This window comes from Bison bison, unplaced genomic scaffold, assembly GCF_000754665.1.
Source record: "Bison bison bison isolate TAMUID 2011002044 unplaced genomic scaffold, Bison_UMD1.0 scf7180017864145, whole genome shotgun sequence".
NCBI classification, from domain to species: domain Eukaryota; kingdom Metazoa; phylum Chordata; class Mammalia; order Artiodactyla; family Bovidae; genus Bison; species Bison bison.
The window spans coordinates 7,596,191-7,623,648 of record NW_011494717.1 but is presented as its reverse complement, the minus strand read 5'-3'; the positions used below and the strand labels follow the sequence as shown (position 1 = coordinate 7,623,648).

The following is a 27,458-nucleotide window of genomic DNA, read 5'->3' as shown; positions in this document are numbered from 1 at the left end:
AAGAAATGAAGGAGTAAACCGTAGGAATCTGCCACCCTGCAGTAGAGGATTTAGGGACTTAACAAACCAGAGTGACTTGCTAATGCAGTGTTACCCACATGGACACTCAGCACCCTGACCAGATGACAGTGCTTGTCTGCAGCCTTGTTGGGACGCTCCAGCAGGACAGTAGCTACACTGCTTCTTTGGGGCAAAATTGAGTGGTATGAGCAGTCTCAACTCTGCACAGATTTCTGAGCCCTTTGACTTTGTGTTTGAATCCTGGCTCTCACCTGACCTTGCACAAGATTCTTATCTTGGTTGATTTATCTGTAGAATGAGGACAATAATAGTATCTACATTATGGGGTGTGTATGCGAGGATGTAAGCTACTGTCCTTGGTATTTAGGAAGTGAACTAATGAGAGAACAGGTGGGGAGGAGGGGCTGATTTACAGAGGATGTCCTTTCTCAGAGGAACAGGAGGCTTATGAAAGAATACACGGCAGTAGAAGCTCTCCCACCTGCCTCGATTTTACAGTCACCCTTGCTGGCCTTAGCTTTTTATGGTAAACACCCGTAACATTCAGAGCCAGACCCAGAATCTAAGTATCAACTCAGGAATGTTTCTGCTTCAGAACTCAGAAGACAAGGTAGATTATTGAAAGAAGTCAGCTTGTGGGTTTTATGTTTTGTTAGTCGCTCAGTCGTATCTGGCTCTTTGCAACCCCATGAACTGTAGCCCGCCAGGCTCCTCTGTCCGTGGAATTTTCCAGACAAGAATTCTGGAGTGGGTTGCCATTCCCTACTCCAGGGGATCTTCCCCACCCAGGGATCAAACCCAGGTCTCCTATATTACAGGCAGATCCTTTACCATCTTAGCTAGCAGGAAAGTCCAGGTTTTATGTTTTAGCAGCGCCATTTATAAGGACTTCACTTCACCTGAGTTCTCTTCACTTACTAGTTTTGTCATCTGACTCCCTGAGGGCCCTAAGTGTATGGTGACCAAGGGCACTGTGCATTTAGGGACCCACAGCTGAATGCAGTTGCTAGAGTCTGTTGGAGGGAGTACATTTTTCTGGATGATACTTCATTGCTTGAGCAGGCTGAAAGAAGGGAGTTGGAGTAATAATCATCACAGCTCCTCTCTAGAAGGACTGCTACCCTTAAGCTTGATGTTGCTGCATAAAGCCCCAGCTCAGTAGTCAGCGGCCAGCTGCCATTGTCAGTCACAAAATATCTACGATTTCTGAAAGTTGTTTCAGATGATACTGTATAACCTGGGTGAATATTTTAAAGTCAGCAGTTCAGCTAGCATCTCTTTCTGGGTAGGCTTCGTCAGTGCTAGCGGTGGTAGTCACAGACTCTCCAGGGGCTGACCAGCAGACCAAGCGAGGCCAAAGCCCTAAGAGACTGGAGCAAAGGCAGAGCTCTGTGACTTAGCATGAAGAGTAGTTGTTAGAGAGGCTGCGTGGGAACAAGATGCCCCTGTCCAGCAATATTGTCCTTAGAACTTTAGGAGATTTCATTTCTATTCAGAATGAAATGATGATATAACATCCAGACATTAATTGCATAACTCATAGATCTGGCTCTTCCTGGCCCCAGTTACTAACCCGTATAAATTTCAGATAGTACCCTATTTACTTCCTCGAGGACTCATCCATGTTTGTTTTCTCCTCTGAATGTCGTCAGACCTGTGTCTCCAGAGTCTGAGAAAAGCCAGGAGCCTGACACGTCATCCCAGTCATAGATCCTTCCTCTGCCAGGGCAAAGAATCCTCGGGGGGCATAAGGCTACTCTCCAGAATGAGGTTTTCTTTAGAACTCAGCATAAGACGTAAGTCACTGAGTCAAATAAGAATACACACAGTATCAAAAACGCCCCAGGAAAAAATTAAGAGTTCCAATTTCTACCTTTCTGATAGGCCATGCATATAAAAATAGTCACAGCCCCAGTGGTGAAAAAATATTTGATTAGCTCAGGAAAAGATGGTCTCAAATGTAATGGTTACTTTTTACAGAAGAAAACCTTATAAAGGGCTGAGATGCTGACAATCATGTGAGAAACTGTAAATTATGTACCTGAAAGGTTCCCCTCTAGGGATTTGCCCTCCAAATATTCTTCTAATATTCTCATATTGACATGTTTATAGTTGAAAAGAAATTTCGTCTTTGTCTGAGACTGAGTAGTTTCTAGAAATGTGCTTCTGTTAAAGAATCAGAACAGTATACTTAAAAACAAACAAACTTCCAGAACTTTAAAACAGACTTAAATTGCCCCTCTGCTAGTTAATTTCCTCTGAGGCTTGCTTCTACCCGTCTATTTCCCCAAGGTTCAGAATGTGATTACATTATTATGGTCTGCACTATTGTACTATTTTAAGTCATACCTTATATTCAAACCAATATGAAAAATGATGCTGATATTTTTAATGTATTCTAAAGCTTTGCCTTTAATTATTTATACACATAAAAATGTTTACAATTCTGTGGGCACTTCATATAACTTTGACATCAACAAAAACCTCCAGGATGAAACTTTTGACTTTGTGCATTTGTTTGGTACAGTAGTTTTAACTCTTTTAACTTCAAGTATTAAAATCTAAAAAAGCACAAACCCAGTTAAGCCAGATGAAAACATTGTAAAAGTCTTGTGTACAACCTTGTACGGACTTCCCTGGTGGTCCGGGGATTGAGGGTCCATCTTCTAATGCAGGGGATGCAGATTTGACCTCTGATCGGGGAACTAAGATCCCACATGCCGTGGGGCATCTGAGCCTGCATACAGCAAACAGAGTAGCCCTCATACTGCAGCTGGAGAAGCCCCTGGAATGCGCTGCAACAAAGACCAGCACAGCCCAACAAAAAGAAGAAAGGGAAGAGCAGAAGCTGAACTGCCACCGAGACGTCCACCTTTGGCTTCTCCATCTCTTGGCTCCTCTCAGAGGGCAGTCTTCATTCCCTCCTCCTATAGAACAGCCACTGCTCAAGGTGCCAGTGGCTTCCAACTCACATCCTCAGCCTTGTCACTCGAGAGGTTGTGCCTTTCTTCTTTCAGATTAGGAGACTCCAGGAAAGGATTCTTGTTGTCCTGGATGGCATTACTGCCTATCCTCGTGTGTGTGTGTGTGTGAGAGAGAGGGAGCCAGACTCTCAGACCTGTATCAGGAGAATTGAGGGAGGAGCATTTCCCCTAAAGAAGGTTGTACTGTCAAGAGCAGCAGAGATCCTGTAAATAGAAAAATACCAGAGGTTGTTGGCAGAGTGCTGTTTTGCTGCCCAGCACAGAGAGGTGTGCAGAGGTGTGCACATGTGCACGCGCGCACACACACACACACACTTCCCTCCCCACGAGCTTTTCTTCCTGACACAGTGCAGCAATATGACTACGAGTGCGCACTCACCTTTCCTGGAGGTCTTACCCACCTCCTGCAGACAGCATGGGGTCCCGGATATCTGGGTAACGTCCATTCATCAGGCTCAGCTCTTTTGTGATTCATTAACCTAGTCTACCGTGACCGAATGAGAAGTTTTAAGAACGCTCACATCTTTACAACTCACAGCTACAACTGCAACTCACAAGTCTGTAACAGCAGATATCTGAAAATAGGATAATTGTAATTTAGAGAAGCGGGGTAGGGGGGAAGGGGGGAGGAAAGTCACAGGAAATAGGACATATTAAGCCATATCTGCCCATTTCCTCCTGAAACACCATGAAAATGACAGTCAAGAGATTTTTTTTTTTTAGTAGAAGCCCACAACAACAGAGAAAAATGGGCGAGGAAACAATAGCAAGAACATTTTGGAAGCAGCAAAGCAGATGGCTGAATGGTAACTGATTTTTCCAGACTGGAGAGAACTAAAACCTAAGCCAACTGAGAGACCCAGAGGAAAGCCCACCTGGGAATGGGAAGGCTCTGTGGGGGGAAATACAGAATGATGGCTCATAGTCTGTGTAAGAAGCACTTACAGCCTCAGAATGTCTACATAACTGGGCACCTGCCCCTGCCCTACCCTGCCAGAGCTGAGATTTATGCCTGTGGTTTCTGGAACAATACAACCCCCATAAAAACCCAACTTGTCCTGATCATCTCACCTTGGTGGGCTGAGGCTACTGGCTTCCAGACAACGTGTCTCTGTCTCTTGGAACATCATATTAAAGACTTCAGGAAAGCCCCACTGTGTCCTGTTACTCCTCTCAAAGTGCTTAGGGCTCCAGCCAGAGGGGCACAAGATCCAAGTCCTAGGATCCCAGAGATTACAGTTTAACCAGTGGCTTTGCTCTGTAGCCATGTAGCAAAGATTGACGTATTCCCTCCCTGGATGGAGAGTTTTGCTACCATTGACACTTCTTGACTCAGCTAGTTCCAATCAGCGTTACACCCCACTCCCAGTATTAGTTTCTATTTTAGTCATAATTCTTGGCTACAAATAATAGAAGGTCAGTTTGAATTGGCTTAGGGAAAACAAGAAGATTTTTTTGTTTTTGTAACCAGGCTGTGGGCAGAGCAGGGGGTAGTGGCTGGGCCCCTGGGCGGACAGAGCAAGGGGAACTCTAACTGCTGTAGGTGTTTCCCCCACCCATCGCCTCCTTGCTCCTCTCTACTGCACATCTGCTCCTTCTTCCCTAATGTAACTATCATTCCACGCAGCAGGGAACAAAGCCAGGAGACCCATGTGTTCACATTTCGTAACCTCATTGCTCTAGGTGGATCCAGTTTGAAAACTTTCAATGGAAGTTACATTGGATCCATCTTGGGTCGTGTTACCCACCCCGGTGTTTTCTGTTCAGTGGCCCCACCTAGAATAACATGGTTGAATGGGTAGGGGTCAATTCACAAACAAGGGTGAGTCTACTTCCCTGGAGAAGGTGGGGCTGCTGAGGAGACATGTCACTATAAACTTCTTTCTCAGGTGGTTTCTGAAAGAAGTACACGTGAAAGCATATTATATCACACCTCCACGTGCATGGATTTCTTTCAGGAGACCTTTGTTCCCTTACCCTCTTAATTTTTCTCAAGGGTTAAATAATTCTTGCTATTCTGTTCAGTTTATGGAGATGATTGCGTGGGACATAACACCCCCTTTGAGTGGTGAACAGGTAAATACAAGAGCCACAGATCCTGAGTAAGTCACCAGTTGCAAGGGACCTTAAATAAGGGCAAGATTTTATCGGAGCCTTTTTATTTTAATCCATACTTCACAAGAAGGAGAAGCAGTTTTTAAAGGCCAGGAGGTGCCACAGTTTAAGTACTACTTCTGAGCTATAGAAACGTGACCAAGTTAAGAGGTGAGTTGTCCTATACGGGTTTTAAAATGGCTTTCTGACTGGGCGGCAAGATAAAGAGCTTATCTTGTTATCTACAGAAGGCAGTGGAGTGACAGAAGCCACAGAACGCTGCCTTTTCAGACTGAAAACAAAAGAGATGTGGGGAAACTGAGAAGAGAGACAAAATGAAATTGGTCAAGGCAGACACTGTGCATGTGTGGACTCGGGCCACTGATTCTCTCTTTCTGTGAAATGAGAAAAATAGAGTTTGGTGGAAAGCAAAAACTAATGAGGTTTTCGGCAGCGCCCTGAAACAGCTACCTTGTATGAATTCTTTGTGACAACCTCTCCAAGGCAACTCAGCAATTATTTTTTCTCCAATTTTTTTTTTTCCTTGAAAGACAGAAAAGCAGAGTAATTGAAAATTAACACATAATCTTATGGAACTGCAGAGTTGGCACATTTCCAGAGTCTGTCTGATGGCCTGGGCAGCCTGCCAGTTTTCAGTGGCTTCTGGGTTGGGATTAAATTCCATTTCCATTCAAGCATTTAAGGTAAACCCTTCAGCAGTTCTAACTCAGGTTAGTACAGATTAAAAGCTTGAGTATTTCCAACTCCATACTTCCAAACTTTGATATGAATAGTTTCCTCCTCTCATTGGACTGAGGCTTGAGATCCAGAATGTGAGCAAGAATTGCATCCATGATGGACCGTCAGCAGAGCAGAGGGGAAGAAGGAGCAGGTCTGGGGGAGAAATCGTGAGTTGAGTGTCCCCACATTTCGATTGAGATGCTTGAGGGATCTTGGGCTTGAAGACGGGCTTGCTACATTTTGAATGTGGGGGTGCTGAGGAAGGGAGTGGTTGGTTTTCTTTCTGGTTTGAGCTAGGTACCTTTGGTCAAAACACAGAAGGAAGATTTTGGGAGGAAGTTAGCAAGGTTATGTGAGTTAGAGGAGCCTAGGGGACGTCAGGGAACCACACCATTGCATGAATTCTTGAGATCTGACAAATGGCCAGTAGAACATATACACAGTCAGTCTCTCTCTCTCACACACACACACACATTTTTACATATGCTTTGGAGGCTGTTGCCTTGGATACCTCATGACTGTCCCTGCTGCTAAGAAGCTGACTAGGTGCAGCACATTGCTTTCTAATAAGATGCTATTAAGATGCTCCATGAGCTTGCACACACGACGGAAACTCCTATAGTGATGCTCAAATTCCTGTGCTGGTCTGGCTTAGACGGACTTGGTTTTTCATCCCCATCAAACTATTAAAATGTTTCAATTTCTTTTAATAAGCAGACACTTAAAACAAATCAGTGCTGTAGTATAAGGTCTTAACCTTTTTCCTGGATCTCATTAGGAAAACTCTAATCTGCTCCCCACCAATCCAATCTCGTTTTTGCGACCAAAGGGATTTTTCTGAAGTACAGGTCTGAGTATGTTATGCTCCTGGATAAAAATCTTCAGTGGCTCTTCCCTTCTGCAGTGCTGTCCAAAAGCATGGAAATGTTCTGTGCTAACCCGTCTGGTAGCCATTAGTCATGTGTGGGTACTGTACACTTGAAATATGACTGATGCAACACAGTGAATTTTTAATTTTACTTAAATTAATTTGAATTTAAACAGCCACAGGTGGCTAGTGGCAGTGCAGTTCTGCAAGGTGCAAGGCACATTCTTCATTTCTGAGCTGACCCTTGCCATCCTCTGCAGCCGTACCTATTCCATGGTTTCTACTTGGCATTTATTCTCAGAGTTACTTAATCACTCACAGTTCCCCAAGCAGGTCGGCGCATATGCTGCTCTGCCTTGGTGCCTCCCATCCTTTTTCCTGTTATTTCCTTCTCTTTGTCATCTAATTCTGCCTTCTCAACTTAGCTTCACCACCTCCAGGAAGCCTTCCCTAGTACCCTAAAGCTAGATGAAGTGTTCGTCTTCTATGATCTGTAGCATCTTGTACATATCATAGAATTGTTATTAGCCATTTGTTTCATGCTTTTCAAGACCCTTAGCTCCTTGAAGGCAAAAATCCACCAGGCTTGATCCAGAAACTTACTCCTTTTCTCAAATCTTGCTGCTGCTTGCCCCTTGATCAGCATTTCTGCTAGGAAAGGGGTTTTCTTCATCAGTTATTTCAAGCACGTAGCATCGTATAGCAATGCCTGCTTGTTTCACTGAGGGCTGAGAGATAAAGGACAGGGATTATACTGGAATATCCGGTTCTGATGCAGTACACTCCTGCTGGCCCCTCTTGGTTAGCTGTAACTTCCACTCTTTATCAGTGAGAAACCTGGCTCCCGTCAGTCACCATCCGTTTACATATTTGGTCGGTGGCTGATAGTGTGCATAGCAGTTTCAGAATTGCTGATTTATTTTTTAAACAGATGATTGTTAAGTCATATATTATACAACTCGTCCATTTAACACATACCATTTAGTGGTTTTTAGTATATTCACAGAGTTGTAAAACCATTACCACGATAGATTTGAGAACATTTTCATCACCTCCCCAAACTGATTTGTTACTAAAAAAAATCTCTGCAGTGTGGAGACTCGACTGTAGAGAACTAGAGTGGAAGAAAAGAAAACAGTCACGAGGCTCTTGGAGTAGACCAAGTGGCCCTGGGGGAGGACTTCCAGACGAGAGTATGGCAGCAGTAGGCGTGGCAGGAGTGGCTGGTTTGGGGATCTGTTCTGAAAGTAGAGCCAGCAGGACCTGGTTAAGAGATTAGATGGGCAACAGGAGGAAAAGAGAAATCAAGAAGACTTCTCAGCTTTGGGGCTTGTTGACTGGGTGAATGAGAATGCCGTTTATTAAACCAGCCAGTTGCGGGGAGTGGCAGGTGAACAAGGAACGTGTGGAGAATTGAGCTGTATTTTGAACATGTTGGGCTTGAGATGCCTGTTAGGCAGGCAAGGGCAGATGCTGAACGGGCATCAAAGTTACATGATTCTGGAGCTCTGGGGAGAGGTCAGGGCTGGAGTACGAAGCTGAGAAGATTACAGGTAATGCCTTTTATGGAAGATTGTTCTAAGAACAAACAGAAGATCTGTAAAAGTCTCTGATGGGTCACAGTACTTTGTTGGTAGTAACTGCTATGTTATGGTATTTAATCCTCCCAACACTCTCTAAAGTAAATATTTCATGAGGTAGATTTTGTATTATTGTGATTTTACAAATGAGAAGACTAAGACATAGAGAGGTTAATGTCCAAGCTCACATGGCTAACAAGTGTCAGAGTTTGGATTAAACCCAGGACTGCCTGACTCCTGTGCCCGAGTTCTCGGTTGCTATGCTCTGCTGCCTTTTACTTAGTAAATAATTCTGCTACCAGGGGTGCACACTGGCTCTAGCATGCTTGCTTGTAGTGTCTCTGACCTTGTCCCACCCCTGCTTACCCTTCATCCCAGCCACCCACCCCCTCACCACCCCCACCCACCATCAGATCCCTTCCCCATGCTACCTTGCCCACGGGTGTGTTCTTAACCTGGGCCAAAGGCGCCCTCTCTTGCTAACACTGGAGATTCTGCTGGAGCTATGAGACTGTCACCTAGGATCCCAAGCCTCTGTTGTTTTGGAGAGCCATTCTCATACTGCAGTGTGCAGCGGGAGCCCTGGAAGCTTGTTTCAAATGCATATTCCCAGGCCTCGTTCCCAGGTAATTTGATTCAGTAGAAGCTTGAGGGTTCTAAAGGAAGAAGTCTGGGGAAATGTGTTTTTAGAAATGCTGCCTTTGACCCTGCAGTCCCATCAGGACCTTCTGTCCCCAACTATGCTCATTATTACCATTGGTTTAGAGCTGGGAGATGCCTTATGAGGGAAAGAACTCTCTTTAGGTACCTGGGGAGAAATGTATTCATCTCATGGTCACTTCTCTTTTTAACTTTGGTTCATTTTAATCACCCTTGTCTTTGCTGGTCTCCCTAATTGGGTAAAATTCTACTATTACTTCCTCTCATAGGAGAACAGTGTCCTTATCGTCATAACACTCATTATACTTGGAGTTTTCCTTATTTGTGTGATCATCTCTTTTCTACTTGACTATTGCTCTCTTGATGTTAACAGTCAAGTAGAAAAATCCACGTCTGGGTTTTGCTCATGTCCTCCTGTCCTGGCACAGTGCTGACTCTAGTCAGTGCTCCAAACATTGACTCACATGCCCAATCTCCATCAGAAGTGCCATTCAAACTATTGTGTACTCAGGCGTGCAAATCACCTACTTTTATGGATTGAATTAACTTTTGATAGCTTAGAAATAGAACAGTTATTTTCATTATTTTATTTGTTATAGGATTCCAAAATATTCCAAAGGATTGACTTTGTTTTAGAAAAACAGAGTTCTAAAGCAAAATCTGTTTGTAAGTTGGGATTGTATATATGTTGCATATACACATTGCAGCACATTCAGTGCATGTATGCATAATCAAAAAAGAAAGGGTTTATCAAAAAGTAAATCTGAAAAACAGGTACATTTTTGAATGTGAGTAGAATGACATAACACCCATTGTTGTTCAGTTGCTAAGTCCTGTCTGACTCTTTGCAACCCTATTGATTGCAGCACGCCAGGCTCCTCTGTTCTCCACTATCTCCTGGAGTTTGCTCAAATTCATGTCTATTGAGTCGGTGATGCCATCTAACCATCTCAAACTCTGTCGTTCCCTTCTCCTTCTGCCTTCAGTCTTTCCCAGCATCAGGGTCTTTTCCAGTGAGTTGGCTCTTCATATCAAGTGGCCAAAGTATTGGAGCTTCAGCTTTAGCATCAGTCCTTCCAATAAATATTCAAGGTTGATTTCCTTTAGGATTGACTGTTTTGATCTCCTTGCAGTCCAAGAGACTCTCAAGAGTCTGCCCCAAACAAAATTGTCAAAAGATTCATGGGCATTTAAATTCCTCATTTGCCATAAGCAGCTACTGTTAATGCTTTTCGTTTTGGCCTAGATCCCTAATCATCTGGCAAACAACACTAGTTCTGAATAGCAGTCTTCGTATCATCCTAAAATGGAGTTTAATGGACTGTTGCTTCTAGAGTAAACGTCTCCAGTTTCTGTTCTGCCATTTCCTTTGGAACACATCACGGTCAGATTTTCATGCCCGTTACTCTGCCAAAACTACTTTTGTCAAGGAGACCAGAGACTTCCCACATGCTAAATCCAGTGGTGAATTCTCAGGACTTCCGGGCTTGACCTGTCAGTGGCATTTGATGTAGATGATTGCTGCCTTGTACTTGAAACACTTTCTGTGCTTGCCTGTAGATACTATGCTTTCTGGCTTTTCTCCTATTCCTTCTCTGCCTCCTTTGCTGATTTTTCCATACCTCTTTGACCTATAAATGTTAGCATACCAGAGGGACCACTTCTCTTTTCTGTCTGTACTCAACTCACTGTAGGTGATCCCATCCATACTCATGACTTTCGATAAAATCTGCATACTAGTTACTGTAAAACTTCTTTTTCTGACTGAGACTTTTTCCTTGAACTTTCACCTTTTCCCTCACACATCTTCCTCCTAATCAATACCTTCACTTGGGTATTTAATATATATTTCATAACTAGCATATTTTAAACTCAGTTCTATATCTTCTCCCACCAAATCTGCTTCTCCCATATTCTTCCCCATCTCTGTGAATGGCAGTCCCATTTTCTTAGTTGCTTGGTCAGAATCATTAATTTTTCTCCCATCTAAACTCTCAGGTTATTAAATCTATCCAAAATCACTGTCAAAGTCTATCTAATATCTTGTTATTTATTATCACTTCTACAGCTACTATTTCCTAGCCACTCTTGTCTCTCATCTGGAATGTCAAGATGCCTTCTAATTGACTGCTTATTCCCCCTGCTCTCTGGCACTTTATCCTTCCTGTAGCAAATGATCCTATTAAAATACAAGTTACACCTCACTTCTGCTCAAAACTTTCCAGTAAATTCTAATTTCAGAGTAAAAGCTAAAGCTTTTGTCCTGGTATGCAGGATTATATAACCTACTTCTTAATCTGTCTGCCATAAAGACCCAGCTTTGTTTTGAATTCTAGTTTGAAGTGAACTGATACTTTACAAAGATATGATAAAAATAAGTTACTACAGAAAGAACCTCCACTCTGGTCATGGTGGACTAACTGGTATCAAATTAGCTCTCTCACTATAAACCACTGGAAAACTGGTCTGAATGTAAAAACAACAGTTTTCAGGAATTAGACAGTAAGTAGCGTAGGACTGATTCCTGAGATGGAAAACAAGTGAGATAGCCCCATGATTGCCCAGACTTTCTGCAGGAATGCATTTGCCAAACACCAGTGCAGGATATAAGCAGAGCAAGGTGGTCTTGCTGAGAATGAGAAAGTAGAGATTGGAGTCAGGGAGCAAAATTTGCTGAGCAAAACACCAGAGAGGAATACATGTGCAGAGAAAGAGCTCCATAAATCTGAAGAGAGATCCCTTGAGTCTTCAGCTAAAAACTAAGCTGTATTTGCATGTAATGAGATTTCACATGATCTGAGAGAGAACAACCCCTGGGGATTTGAAAGTGGAACAACTACCTGAGCTCACACTGTTGAGTTCTAACCAATATATATAGTTTGAGTTCTAACCAGCCAGAGTAAAGAGACAAGATTGAATGCTTGAGGCACTCAGTAAAGACCCCAGAAGGACCACATCTTAGGAGTGGGTCAAATTAGCCCTAAATAAAGTTACTCTAGATCTGCACTAATGAAGCTTCAACACAAGCCTCAAAAGGATCAAGCTGTTCACAAGGAAATTGACTGCCATTCTTAAGAGGAAGACAACAAAATCCAGACATTCAGCAACATAATACTGCGCATTTGCACCATTCAGTGGAAAATTAGAAGACATAGGAAGAGGCAGGAAAGTATGACAGGTAACCAGGAGACAATTAGTCAACATAACAGAGCCAGAAATAACCCATGTGATGCAGCTAACACACATGGACTTTGAAGCATCCATGATAAGTATCGAAAGTATAAACAAGGAACTTCCGTGGTTGTGCAGTGGTTAAGACTCCGTGCTCCCAGTGCAGGGTGCCAGGGTTCCATCCCTGGTCAAGGAACCAGATCCCACATGCCACAACTGAGAAAAAAAAAAAAAGATCCTTCGTGCTGCGTCTAAAGGTCCCACATGCTATAGTGAAGAGTAAAGATCCTGAGTGCCAGAACTAAGACCTGGTGCAGCCAAGTAGTAAATATTTAAAAAATATATTTATAAAAGAAAATATCAACATAATGTGGAGAAAATGTGAGAAATAAAAAAGAACCTAGTATAAATGTGATTGGAATTTTTTGCATGTATAGTCTACTTCCATTAAAACCTTTAAAATAAAAAAATTAGAGCTTACAGGGTTGAAAGCGATTATACTGAAAAATTCAGTGAATGGACTTGACAGTAGGTCAGAAATTACAAAATGAAAGTTCACTGAACTTAAAGACAAAGCAATACAAACTATCTAAAATGAAGCAGAGAGAAAAACATTTGAAAAACAGAGCCTCAGTGACCTTTGGGACAATGTCAAACAGTGTAACAGAAGGGGAGGAAAATAATTATTCATGGAAATAATTTTTTCCAAATTTCTGAATAAATTTTTACATATTTAATGAAAACTACAACACACAGATACAAGATGATCAACAAACTAAGCAGAATGAACACAGAAAAACATAGCAACACACATCACAATCAAATTGCAAAAAAAGAAAAAAAACGCAGTGATAAAGAGAAGACATTAAAAGCAGCTAGAGAAAAAAAGACATGTTACATATGGGAACAAGGGTAAAATTTTCCAATGAGTTCTCAATGAAAATAATGCAAGTTAGAAAATAGAATGATATCTGAAAGTGGTGAAAGAACTGAGTTTTATTCTAAAATATAGAAATTTCCTAGCTTTATCCACTGAAAAACCTAGAAGTGGTGACAACCCAAGAACAGTGAGCACTCTAGTACCCTGACTGTGGCTTCTGAATGCCCTTTCTCAGTAAAAGGGACCTGAGACCCTTGGAAGAAAGGTTGATTCTAAGTGTGGAGCAGGACATATACAAGATGAGACTGAGGCATCTTACTGTACAAACAGGGAAGCTAATAAGCTCTAGTGAAGCCTGCTTCCTGGGGTTCCCACTGGCCAAAGTTAGGACGATTTGAATACCATTGTAACGGATTGAAGCACATCAGATACACAAAAGTCTGTGAGTTTATAATGATATTAAGACAAACAAAAACCCTCCTAAGGCACTAGCTCATTTTTCTGTTGCTGTTAAATAAGAAATATTAACCATTGGTTTTACCTGTCCTGAATGAGCAGTATTTTACAGTAAGCAAATAGAAGAAATGAATAAACGTGCAAAAGATGATAAAACTAGAAAGTCAACCTTTTGTAACCCCTCATGAAATACTGTATCTAGGCAGGGATCATTTTAAATGCTAAAATTATTAGGTGAAAAGTTGATGGGCATGTTTGTAATAGAGAGATGTAACCAGTAGTATCTGAATCCACTGATTGGTATTTCCATTCCATTCCATTCCATTACGTACCTTCTGTTTGATTTATAAGTACATCATATTATATATGATGGAGTCTAGCCCTGTCTCAATAACAAAACAAAAGCAAAAACTTTAGTCCAGCATCTAGATCTGACCCACAGAGGCTAGAGAAACAAGTTTAATGGTGCCTCCAAAATGTAGGATATGCAGCAAGGTAACCTGTTTTCTTCATAAGTAGATGATGGGGAAGAAACAGGGAAAAGGAAGAACTGTTACAGATTAAGAACAGAAACATATAATCAAATCCCAACATAAACAAAAACAAAAAACATATCAACCAAATGCAAAGTGTGGACCATGTTTAAATCTTGACTTTAACTGTAAAAGGATATTTTTTAGGAAATGGACTAAGATATTCAAGAATTTTTGTTAATTTTTTCAGATGTGATAATGGTGTCGAGGTTGTATAAATTTTTTCTCTGATGTACAGACTCAAGTATTTGCAGGCGAAATAATAAATTGGTAGTACTCTAGCCATGCCCTCCTGCACAAAATGTTGGAAAAAGGAAGAATAAATGAAATAAGTTGACGGTGTTGATCTTTGTTGAACTTTAGTGACGGGTCCATGAAGTGTGCGTGCTCGGTCACTTAGTTGAGTCCAACTCTGCAACCCTGTGGACTGTAGCCCGCCAGGCTCCCCCGTCCACGGATTTTCCAGGCAAGAATACTGGAGTGAGTTGCCATGTCAAATGGTAGTCATTAAATAACTTTTTCTACTTTGTGCATATTTTAATACTTCTCTAGTGAAAAGTTAAAAAAAAAGAGAAAATCATGTGCTTAAGGACTTTCCAAATATCTGTAAGAGAAAACCTCACTCAGATTGTATGCAACATTGTCCATTAAATACAATTCTAACAAGTTTTATATAAGTATCAGTTTTATGGGAGAAAATAGAATGATGCTAAAGGCAGTATCCTTGTAGAAATAAAAAGGTTTAATTGGTAACATGAAGTAACTGAAAACTCTGACAGGTAGACAGAAGCCACAGGAGAATTAAGGGGCCACTCAGTGATTAAATGGACCCACTCTGCCTTAGTTTTCCTGCCAGAGGGCATTCCCTACAAGATGTATCCATCACAGAGCCCAGAACCTGGGCAAGCCTGGTGGGTAAGGCTCCTCGGTGGCCCCCACACTGGTTTCTCCTTCTCACGGGCTGTAGTAGCAGCCCGCCTACCAAAGCGGTTTTCAAAGGGGTTGCTTTTGTTGAAGGGATTAATGAGATGTATTCCCTATGGTCTAACACCATATTCCGTTATGCCTTGTAGTTTTTCATTGTTTTCCTTATCATGATTTTTTTTGTTCTATTTTTCTTTGACGTTTGCCCATTTTAATCCATGTTCTTTTCTCGCTCTGTTTGTGTTTGTGTCACGCTTGCTGTCTTTGCCTCCGTTGTTCCTAGGTTACAGTATAGCCAGGATATACCCAGTCACTTGGCTGACGAGCATGCGCTGATAGCCTCCTATGTGGCCCGTCTGCAGCACTGTGCACGGTCAGTGGGAGAGCAGCAGCAGGCGGGTGGCCAGGGGCTGATCGGAGGGAGGGAGAGCTCTGTTACCCGGGGCTGCCAGCTGGAAAATACTCTGCATGTGGGGTTTTTCTTGAGAAGCTACCAGCTATGTTTGGCAGGGTTTAAATAATTGCTAAAGCATTAGCTTCTAAAAGAGAAGGAGCCTTGCCAAGCCTGGGCACTTACCTAAACACAGAGTCAGAAATTCTTCCTTAAAGTGAAGTGCCCTTCCTTCCTTCCTTCAGACTACACTTAAAAGGGTGTAAACCTCAGAGATGTGCAGTCCCAAAGCCGTGTATTCACAGAGGTATTTGATACAACCTCTTCCTGTTTATTCTTGCCTAAATAATGGAATCTTTCAATCCATGTTCAAAGTCTAGGGTTGATCAGCACACCTTGTCTAACGTTGGAGGCTTTGACACCATCACCTTGTTACATCTTTATGTGTTGCATCATCATCCATTCCCCCAAAATCTTATCATTGTTGATGATTTAAACCAGTGATTTTCAACAGTGGTATTGAGTCATTGTCACCTGAGAGACTTTTACCAAACCATATATACCTCCTCATATTATAATAATTATAGGTATTATAATTAACTAGAAACTACTGTTGATATGGGAATATGTCTGATCCCTCAGAGGGTTATGGTGGAAAAACATCTGCTAACCACTAACTCTAGCAAAGTTAACCCTTTAAAAGAGTTACTAGCAGACAAAATGCCATTGCATTCAGGTAGACTCAAAGTCACCTATCCATTCCATGCCCACCCCTGCCACCATTCTGCAAGGAGAATGGCAGGTAAAGTTTAAATGATCTAAAGCCATCCCTCCCCTTTATATAGCAGCAGAGAAGAGTCTCTGTGCCAAATAGCCTGAGATTCTTACTCTGAGAGAGAAAACTAATTTATAAACTTAAACACATGGGAGAGGCTAGAGACTTAAATTTTGATCATAGCTTTGCCCTTAACATGCCTTGGCTCCACAGGAAGCGCTTATTCCCTGTGATAGCAGAAAAATAAATTAATAGTCAATTTTAAAATATGTATAATTGAAAAGGACTGCTTTAAGTATTATACTTTACAGCACTTTGCGTAGTTTTCCCGGTATGACCAAATGGTGTTTATTACTTTCAAGCATTTACCTGTCTCTAAAGCATTAGATTATAGGGTTCTCCTATCTCCCAGCTATAATTAATAAGCTTATTCTGTGGAGGGGAAGGCCTACAAATTGTGCATTGTGTCATAGAGAGATGATTTCTGAGCACTCTGTCCCAGTCCCTTGATCTCTGGGAAGAGACTTGTCTCACCCTGGCAGGACAACTTATTTAGTATCAATAAGGGCAGTTGTCCAAGTGATTAAAAGTTTCCATGGTGAATACAGCAGCAGAATATTTGACAGACACTGCTACCTGATATTTCAGCCCAGGAAGATGTATGCTAGGTTTAGCTGAGACCCTCAAGTCTCATGGCTTAGAGATGAGGCTCCCTGAGTGAGAATTGATGGCCAGGAGCCCTGGAAGAACATGAGGATTGGGTGAGTACTGCATCTCTTCTTGATTCATAGTCGAAGGAACTGAGCTTTGTACAGAAATTTCCAGGCTAACTATTGATAATTCTGAATATTGAGATTTAAAATCAGCTGAAGTAGAAGAATAAGGAACCTTTTTAATTTCCTTTGTAGTTTTCATTGACCTTAAAACCTGTCATCAACAGAAAGTTCTAGTTTCTGGCTGGAAAGCATGGCCAGTTAAAGCGACCATGTCTTCCACACTCAGGTAGGAATGACAGGTCAAATCAACCCTCCTAGGAGAGGGAATGTGATGGAGAAGGAGGACCTCTTTTGCAAAGAGGAACCTATTGTGTCACAGAGGACAGCCTCTGTAAGTCCCACTTCTTAGGCTGCTGTTCCCTCCATAACAGTATCTACTTGTTTGGGTAAATGTTTATTTTGTTGTTATTTAAAAGATAAAGAGAGTCCTCTTGTTTCAGACAAACATAGGCATAAGTACTATAATTCAGCCCTGACCTTGGGGCCCTAACCCTAAAGTATTAAAGGCAACCATTGGTAGCATGCTGTTATTGCAAGATCATCTTTTGAGAAATGATTATATTAATATATGCTAGAGACTGACACTTGCACACCTAAAATTATATAGTGTTGAGAAGTGTCCTTGGCAGAAGACCATGACATTGACAGTGGCAGCACCTTAAAAAAAAAAATTCATCCTAGAGGAAAGACCAAGTGAAGCTTAGAGAGTTAGTCACAGAGATAGAAATACAGGATGGTAAAAAAAAAAAAAATCTAAGAAAAATATAGTTGACTTTGTATATGAAAAGTCCAGATCTCTATTGATTTACCTCCATCCTTCCCAGATTCTCTTCAGTAATTATAAAAAGGTCTTTAAATTTTTTTCATATTTCATATTTTGTCATACTGTTAAATTGCAATCAGGGGTTTGGAACTCCAGGAACCTGGAGCCAAAGTAGAAACAAGCCATGACAGTCATCTCTCGTCAGATAGTCATCATCATTATTGTTGTCTTAAAGCTTCTGTCAGAACTGAAACAAAATAGAATTATATAGCCACAGTGCTGGTTAATCTAGAAGTGCCTTATATGGATAAGTAGCAGTTGACATCACACCCTAAATTAAAGATGTCAACCATAATCAGCAGAAGGTTCTATATGAGCAGAACATATACACAGAACTAGCCTCCTGCTCAAGAATCCTTTTATCCAAGGTAGTGGAGAAGGCAATGGCAAGCCACTCCAGTACTCTTGCCTAGAAAATCCCATGGATGGCGGAGCCTGGTGGGCTACAGTCCATGGGGTCACCACGAGTCGGTCGCGACTGAGCGACTTCACTTTCACTTTTCACTTTAACGCAATGGAGAAGGAAATGGCAACCCACTCCAGTGTTCTTGCCTGGAGAATCCCAGGGATGGCAGAGCCTGGTGGGCTGCTGTCTATGGGGTCGCACAGAGTTGGACACGACTGAAGCGACTTAGCAGCAGCAGCAGCAGCAGTGGCACTAAGGTAGTGGCGGAAAATGAGAGTGAAAGTCTCTCAGTCGTGTCCGACTCTTTGCGACCCTGTGGACTATACAGTCCATGGAATTCTCCAGGCCAGAATACTGGAATAGGTAGCCTTTCCCTTCTCCAGGGGATCTTTCCAACCCAGGGATCGAACCCTGGTTTCCTACATTACAGGCAGATTCTCTACCAGCTGAGCCACAAGGGAAGTCCCAAGAATACAGGCGTGGGTAGCCTACCTTAATGGAGTTTAAAATTTTTAGAATGCTGGAACTCTTGTTAAGAGTAACAGACTAAATTAATTCACTCAAGTTGGGGCTACAGTTATAGAACAAGTATGGTAAAAGAAGAGAAAGAACATTGGAGGGGAATGTTTGATACCATGGAATCTTCCCCCACTTTATCATATTGTGAGCCTGCCCTAGCTTAGGTTCCTCAGTTTTGCTCAGCCAATGTTAAGAGTACTTCCCCAGCCCTCTGTTTTTCGTGATGTTTTAGTTTTCTCTTGGTCTTTTTGAATTCAAGACCTATATCTAAATGTCATGAGGTTTTCTTAAAACAATCGATTGGAAATAGCTCCCTAGGCTTTATAGATGCCCTTTTTTCAGCCTTTGCATTCAAACAGAAGTGTCCCCTCTGAAGCTGTAGGAGCAACAGGGATATACTGCCCAAAAGAGATGTTATGCATGGCCTTGTCATTTCTCTAAATCCCTTTGGTCTCAGAAGACCATTAGTATCTATGATTCAGGTCCCCATTTCTTTTGTTACCATTCTTTTTCCATCTGTTCTTTCTGAGAGAGAAGCAAGAGTAGGGGTTGTTTAATAGATACCTGTTGAATTTTTATCTCCTTGGCAGTGTCCTGGACAGTCCTAGCCGACTGGACGAGGAGCACCGGCTTATAGCCCGCTATGCTGCCCGGCTGGCTGCAGAGGCAGGAAACATGGTAAGTAAATAGAGGATTACAGGAGAGTAGCAGAAATTTACATTATTTTAATATATAGATGGAAGGGGAATGGTAACCATGAAACTCTGGAGAGTAGATACCTCAGAGACAGGAGGCGGGAAACAGGTTTAAGGAAGGGATTGCAGTGGTCTTTAATTTTATCTATAATAACCACTTTTAAAAATCAATCAGTAAAAGAAAATCAAAGAACCAAAATTTGGTTCTTTAAAAAGATTGATAAAATTAATAAAGCCCCTAGAAATCCTGATCAAACAGAAAGGGAAAAGGATGTGGAAAAAAGAGAACCTTTATACACTGTTGGTGGGAATGTAAATTGGTGAAGACTGTGAAAAACAGTATGGAGGTTCCTTAAAAACTAAAAATAGAACTACCATGTGATCCAGCAATTCCACTCCTGGGTGTATATCTGGAAAATAACGAAAACACTAATTCAAAAAGATACATGTACCCCAGTGTTCATAGCAGCACTATCTACAATAGGCAAGGCATGAAAGCAACCCGAGTACCCATCAACAGATTATTGAATTAAGATGTGGTTCACACACACAAGCTGGAGTATTACTCAGCCATACAAAAGAATGAAATATTGCCCATTGCAGCAACATGGGCGGACCTAGAGAATATTATGCTTAGTGAAATGTCAGAGAAAAGCAGATTCTAGACAATATCACTTAAATGTGGAATCTAAAAAATAATACAATAAGTATATATGCAAAACAGAATCAGACTTGGGACTTCCCTGGTGATCCAATGGCTAAGACTCCGTGCTCCCAGTGCAGAGGGCCTGGGTTCGATTCCCGGTCAGGGAACTAGATCTTCTATGCTGCAGCTAAAGATCCCACATGCCCACCACTGACTTGGTGCAGCCCAATAAATAGATAGTTAAAAAACAAAATGGGGACAGACTCACAGACATAGAAAACAAACTTGTGGTTACCAAAGGGTAGGAAGGACAAGTTTTGGATATGGAATTAGCAAACTACTATACATAAAATAAATAAGCAACAAAGATTTACCATATAACACAAAGAATTATACCTATTATCTTGTAATAACCTTAATGGAATATAACCTACAAAACCCTGAATCATTATACTATATACTTGAGACTAACACAATATTATAAATCAACAATACTTCAGTTTAAAAAATATATAAAAAGGGAAGAAAGAAAATGCAAATTACCAATATTAGGAGTGAAAGAAAGGACATCACTACAGAGCCTATAAACATTATAAGGATGGCAAGAATATTATGAATATCTTTGATATTATGAATAAACTTGATGACTAGGTGACAAATTTCTTGAAAGATACAAATTTACATAATTGACATAATAAATAGAAAATCTAAATAGTCATGCATCTGTTAAATTGAATTCATAGTTGACTTCAAAAACTCCAAGCCCAAATGTCTTAACTGTTGAATACTATCATATGTTTAAGGAAGAAATAATAACAATCTGGCACAAACTTTCAGAAAATAGAAAAAGAAGGAACAGTTTCCAAGTCATTTTATCAGGTCACCATAACTTGAATCTAAAACAATACAAGGCCATTACAAGCCAAGTTCTGTCATATGCATAGATGCAAAAATCCTTAAGAAAATATTAGCAAATTGAATCCAGCAATAAATAGAAAGGATAATATTCCATGATCAAGTGAGATTTATCCTAGGAATGCAAATTTACTTAACACATGAAAATCAGCCAGTGTCATTCACCATATTAGCGATTTAAAGAAGAAAATTATAATACTTCAATAGGTGCAGAAAAGGCATTTTAACAGTCAGCAAGACTATCTAAAATTTCTTAGAGGGGTTACAGGAATCACAAACCATTGGGTCCAATATTGTCCTGGAGTTCTGGAGTGAGATTAGACTGGACAGGCAGGCCAAGATCTTACAGGACAGTACTCCACAGTGTATTGTATACTAATTTATGTTTACTCCTTCCTAGGGAAATAGTTATGAAAGCTGCCAATAGAGAGTTTTGCTTCATTTCTCTCTCAAAATGTAATTTATTCCTTTGGGTTTGTTTAGACTTCAAAATCTTTTCCTTGAGAATCTAATAAGTCATACATCTGACTCTAACATTCCAACTCTAAAGGTTAGGGAAATGGAACAGAATGGGGGGTAAAAGTCTTGGAAAAAGACTAGTTTTATTTGATTAGTCAAACCAGTCAGTCACAAATATTTATTATTTTAGAAATTAAAATTTACAAATAATATTAATTTTTTTGAGATGGAGTAGTGTTGTGGTTGGAGTTTTAAAATTAAATATACTTAATACCATTATACAGTCTTACTGACTTTAGTACTTTTTAAATTTTGTAAATAAAAGCTCCAAAGCCATTTGACCCTGAAAAGGAGATCCTAGTACTCCTTTACTGCAAACAAGATAAATCTGTTTACACCTGATAGTTTCTGATGCCAATTCTCTAATTCATGTGAAAATGATCCTTGTTAGAATGGTCTTGAGACTAAATTCTGATATGGCCCCTTTCATCTTCAGTTTATTTTCCTAAGTGTAGTTATCTTATAAATATTGGGTCTCTCAGGGTGGAGTCTTCTTAACTAGATTTCTATTAAACAGACGACTTCTAATCTGCTAATCTCTCACTGATACAAGTGCTTTGCATAAAGTGGGTGTAGTGCTCAAAAGAATTTATTTATAGCCTGCCAGATAGGCTTTGTATTGATTTTTTTTTTTTCAAAACACTTCACAAAGAAAGACCATTAAATCACTTTAGCAGCCGGCATTACACCCTATGAAGTGCTCCAACATCAGACCCTCACATCTCCCCAGGTGGCAGACATGGCCACCGAAACCTCTTCCAAACAGAGACTGATCCCAAACCGAGAATTTGTAGATTGCTTAGATGAACCAAGAGAGCAAATTTGTTTTCCTGAAGCACCTAAACTCCTTTTTAAAGCAGAAATACAATGTCTGGCAAATCTTAAAATTTCATCACAAACATCACTAGCATTTGATGTAGTCAGATGGTTTTTTGTTTATTTGTAAAGTTTCTTTATGAGAAAATTAAAAACTCACTATGGACAACTTGGAAGAAAAGTGAAAGGAAAAGGAAACCATTATCCATTGTCATGCTATCTAACATTTACACATTTTTGAGACTTTTTTTCCACAGAGCCCAGTCCCAGACTTCACAGCCTCATCATCATGTCAGCTGCTCCACCCATACACTATTCCAGATATATCCTATGGCTTCTTAGAATTAAAGATAATGGTATTTTCATGTGTGTTTGGCACACATGTGATGGCTTTAAACCCCTACAAAATCATCATTGTCAAACCTAGCTACATATTATAATCTTGTGTGCAGCACTTAAAAAATACAGAGATTCTTGGCCTGGCCTCAGATCACTGAATGCAGAATCAATGGGTTTAGCAGGGTCTATTGATTTTCATTTAAAAAGCAAAAAGAAAACTTTCAGTCTTTTGATTTACAGTTACCTTAGGAACCACTGCCCTAAAAAACATTACTGGATTTTTGAGAGAGGGAAATACTAATAATCCATAGCCCTCCAGTTAGTCTAGGCAAGGCTGAGGTGATGGGAGGGCTGCCCTGGGATGCAGTGAAGTCTAACTGATATCAGGCATATCTCTGTAAAACTCATTCTGCCAAGTTCATCCAGACAGGAAACTTCCAGTCTCTTTTTAGGAGGCTCCAGAAGTGCATCCCAGCAGATGACAGTTTGCTGACTATGTTGGCTTTCCTTGGTTTAATGGTTTTTGTTGTTCAGTTGCTCAGTCGTGTTTGACTCTTTGCAACCCCACGGGCTGCAGCACGTCATCCTTCCCTATCCTTCTCTATCTCCAGGAGTTTGCTCAAACTCTTTGAGTTGGTGATGCCATCCAACCATCTCATCCTCTCCCACCCTCTTCTCCTTTTGCCTCCAGTCTTTCCCAGCATCAGGGTCTTTTCCAGTTTGCCCAGTTTTGCTCAGTGAGGTTTTGTTCCTTATCCTGTATTTTTCAGCTGTGTCTCCATCTCATTAAAGATGATGGAGCTCTGTAAGATTACCTAAACCTGAGAGAATACTGGAGTGAGTAGCCACTCCCTTCTCCAGAGGATCTTCCCGACCCAGGGATCAAACCCAGGTCTCCTGCATTGCAGGCTGATTCTTTATGGTCTGAGCCACCAGGGAAGTCTAAGAGAATACTAGGGTAACAGGAAGGGATCTTTTCCCATAAATATTCTAATTTTATAGACAAGAGAATAAAGGTATATAGGAAAATAAAGTAGCTCAAAGTTTACATGGTGAGTAAGTAACTGACCCTAGGATTCCTAACATTGCACAAAGTAAATCTTCCAGTTGGTAGCCAAAGTAGGGTTTGTTTGTTTGTAATAAACTTCATTACAGAACAGTTTCAGATTTATAGAAAATTTCTGAAGCTAGTTCAAAGAGTTTCCATATAACCCATGTTTCTTTTCCCATATTAGTAACATCTTACTTTAGTACAGCACGTTTGCTGCAACATGTTAGTATATGATTATTAACTAAAGTCCATGCCGCCTGCAGTGCAGGAGACCTGGGTTCTCTCCTTGGGCCGGGAAGATTTCCTGGAGAAGGAAATGGCAACCCACTTCAGTATTCTTACCTGGGAAATCCCATGGACAGAGGAGCTTGGCAGGCTCCAGACACTGAGGTCGCAAAAGAATCAAACTTGAGTTAGCAACCAAACAACAACAATGTGCTTTATTCAGATTTTGTTAGTTTTTGCCTAATGTCTTTTTTCTTTTCTGGGGCTCCATCCAAGGTACCACATTTCATTTAGCTGTCATCTCTCCTTAGGCTCCTCTGATCTGACGCTTTCTCTGACTTTTCTTATTGTTTTTTGTTTGTTTTATTGGAACATAGTTGATTTGCCATATTGTATTAGTTTCAGGTATAGAGCAAAGTGATTCAACTATACTTATATGTGATATATAGGATTATTTTCCATTATAGCTTATTACTGACTTTCCTTGTTTTTGATGACCTGGACAGTTTTGAGGAATGCCCTTTAACTGCGACTTGTCTATTTTTCTCATGATTAGACTGGGATTGTGGGTTTTGGGGACGAAGACGTAAGTGCCAGTTTCCTCACTTCACATCTTACTTGTATAGTATCCGCGTCACTTATCTCTGTTGATGTTAACCTTGATCACTTGGCTGAGGAAGCGTTTGTCAGGTTTCTCTGACATAAAGTTCCTCTTTTTTCCCCTTTCCACACTGTCCTCTTTGGAAGGAAGTCACTGTGGACAGGCCACACTTAAGGAACAGGGAGTTAGATTCCACCTCCTTAAGAGCAGAGTATGTACCTATGTTATTTGGAATTAATTCAGTGTTTCCCTGTTCAAAATCCTGCAGTGGCTTCATGCCACATGTGGAATGGGATGGAAACTCCACCCCCTGATGAAAAGGCCCTTTGTGATCTGGCTCTCCCAGTTTATCTCCCACCCTTGCTTCACGGCTAACTCCCCTCCATCGGTACTGACTGAACACACCCATCTGGAGCACTGTGGGCCTTCACCCTTCTCTCTGCCCAGCAAGCCCGAGCCACCAACCCCCACACCTTCAGCTGGCTGGCTTCCTCGGTTCACTGAGTCTTTTAAAACTACCTAATTTAAAAAGTCTTCTATTTTAGTTTATTCTGTTTCATCACCCTGTATTTCTTCATCAAATTTATCGCTACTGATGTCCTACGTATATATATTTCTTACCTTTCTTTCCCAGTGTGATGTAAGCTACATGAGGGTAGAAGCTGTATTCAGGCATCCCCAACCTACGAGCCATGGACCAGTACCTCCTGTCAGATCAGCAGTGGCATTAAAGTGCACAATAAATATAATGCACTTGAATCATCCTGAAACCATCCCCCCCGCCTCCCCATTCCATGGAAAAATTGTCTTCCATGTAATGGTTCCTTCCGCCCGAAAAAGTTGGGGACCACTGCCTTATTCACTAATGCATCCCTAGTTTCTGGAACAGTATCTAACACATAGTAAGTGCTCAGGAAATATTTGTTGAATAAATGAATGAAATATTTAATTTTTCAAAGAAACCATCTGTAGGTCTCTTCTGGCTAAAGTATTCCATGTTTTTTAAAACTAATTTTCCGTCATTTTCTCTGGAGGCATTTTAGGAAGGGATACCTGGCTTCGTTTTGTTTTTTTAAGGAATACTGTGGTGTCTAAGATGGTCAATAAATAAAATCCCTACGTTTCTCTATGATTTAATGTACCTTGACTAGGTTTGATATTTGTCTGAGTGAAATAAGCCATCATTCAACTCTCTCCACTGGGGACTCTCCCCGTTGTTACATCCAGGTGAAGGAGCTAGGGTGCAAGTTGCTCCAGGTGGGACAACTAAGGGTTTGAATCTTCTTCCACCTCTACTTTTTAGTGTGTGTTTTATAAATTTTTATTTATTTAGTTATTTTTGGCCATTCTGAGTTTTCGTTGCTGTGCATAGGCTCTCTCTAGTTGCAGAGATCAGAGGCTACTCTGCATTGTGGTGCACGGGCTTTGCGTTGCAGTGGCTTCTCTTGTTTTGCAGCACAGGCTCTAGGCACTCAGGCTTCAGTAGTTGTGGCACACAGGCTTAGTTGCCCCATGGCATGTCGGATCTTCCCAGACCAGGGATCGAACCAGTGTCCCCAGCAGTTAAGGCGGACTCTTGACCATTTCACCACCAGGGAAGCCCCCACCCCTACTTCTTTATGTTTGAGTAACAGTGCTTCTTGGTGCCAAAGAATATTGACTGGTTAGGAATCACTATTTTTTTAAGTTAATTTTTGTTGGCATATATATATAGTTGCTTTACAATGTTGTGTTAGTTTCTACTGTACAGCAAAGTGAATCAGCCACACATATACATATCCCCTCCCTTGTGGACTTCATTCCCATTCAGGTCACCACACTGCATTAAGTAGAGCTCCCTGTGCTGTATGGTATGTTCTCATTAGGAATCACTGTTGATAATCATTCTTGATTTGTGCATTAACTTCCTCTCTGACAGATGCTTCAGCATTGCAGTCAGACACTCAAAACTAAAAAGATTCTTTAGAAATGTCCAGTGAAATACTTTGGGGGTTTTGATTGCTTGTCATTATATGAAACTAGTTCCTTTCAGAGTTCATTTCCTCATCCATAATTTTCCTTGGTCCCACTCTGATAAGGAACCATTCATCTTAACTCCAGTCTTCAGGATTTGTAAATCTATTATTCATAGCAGGTTTAGTCTCAGGCTTGCCATTTTTCTGAGGTTCAGCTCAGGCTCTCACAAGACTATGCATAGACAATAGAGAGAACTTGCTCAGTTGGCCACTGGTCCACTCTTCCTGTAGGAAGAAAGATCACTTTTTTCCTTTTTAAAAAAGAGAAGTATCTGGTAATTTGATTTTTAAAAAAAGCCTCCTATTCAGATTTGCTATGCTGTTTTACCTGTGTTTATTTAGGAAGTTTCACATGAAAAGAATTACTGATTGCATCTTTAATCCCTAGATAGGAAACAAGGTTTCTGCTTCATCATATATCATGTGTATACATGAAGTGAAGTGTAACCATACCAGAGCCTTCATTAGAGCTTCCACTGTGGCTAATCAATAAAAGGGAAATGTCACCTAGTCATCCCATTTTCATATTTTGGGTTGATTGACTTCCATATTCTTAAAGGAGGTAATCAGAGTCAAAAATGTCAGTGGATTTGAAAATCAACCGTAATGATTTCTCCAAAGATATTTAGATGGCCAGTAAGCTCGTGAAAGTATGCTGAACATATTACTCATTAGGAAAATAAAAATTGAATTCACAATGTGTGTGTGTGCTCAGTAGCTAAGTTGTATCCAACTGTTTGTGACCCTATGGACTATAGCCTGCCAGGCTCCTCTGTCCATGGAATTTTCCAGACAAGAATACTGGTGTGGGTTGCCATTTCCTTCTCCAGGGGATATTCCAACCCAGGGATCAAACCTGTGTCTCCTGCATTGGCAGGTGGATTCTTTACCACTGAATCACATAGGAAGCCCGAATTCACAAGGAGATAGATTTTATACTCTCTAGGATGACTATGGTCAAAAAAAATGGACAGTAACAACTGTTGGCAAGAAAGTAGAAAAATGGATCTCTCATATATTGCTAGTGGAAATAA

At 40.9% G+C, this 27,458-nt stretch overlaps 1 protein-coding gene and 1 long non-coding RNA gene across 5 annotated transcripts in view; one reads left to right on the top strand and one right to left on the bottom strand.

Moving 5' to 3' along the window:
• The window catches only part of DTNB (dystrobrevin, beta), a 210,494-nt gene that overhangs the window by 135,517 nt on the left and 47,519 nt on the right, over window positions 1-27,458 (top strand). For all 4 annotated transcript variants that reach the window (XM_010840575.1, XM_010840576.1, XM_010840573.1 and 1 more), the window contains exons 10-11: window positions 15,196-15,285; window positions 19,193-19,280. In XM_010840575.1, the coding sequence (XP_010838877.1) occupies window positions 15,196-15,285; window positions 19,193-19,280 (178 nt within the window). The remainder of the gene's footprint in view (window positions 1-15,195; window positions 15,286-19,192; window positions 19,281-27,458) is intronic.
• Window positions 763-8,676, bottom strand: LOC104989043. Its single transcript, XR_825315.1, has 3 exons — window positions 4,077-8,676; window positions 3,385-3,580; window positions 763-3,209 (listed from the first exon to the last, which is right to left on the bottom strand). It is a non-coding gene; the product is annotated as an uncharacterized LOC104989043 (long non-coding RNA).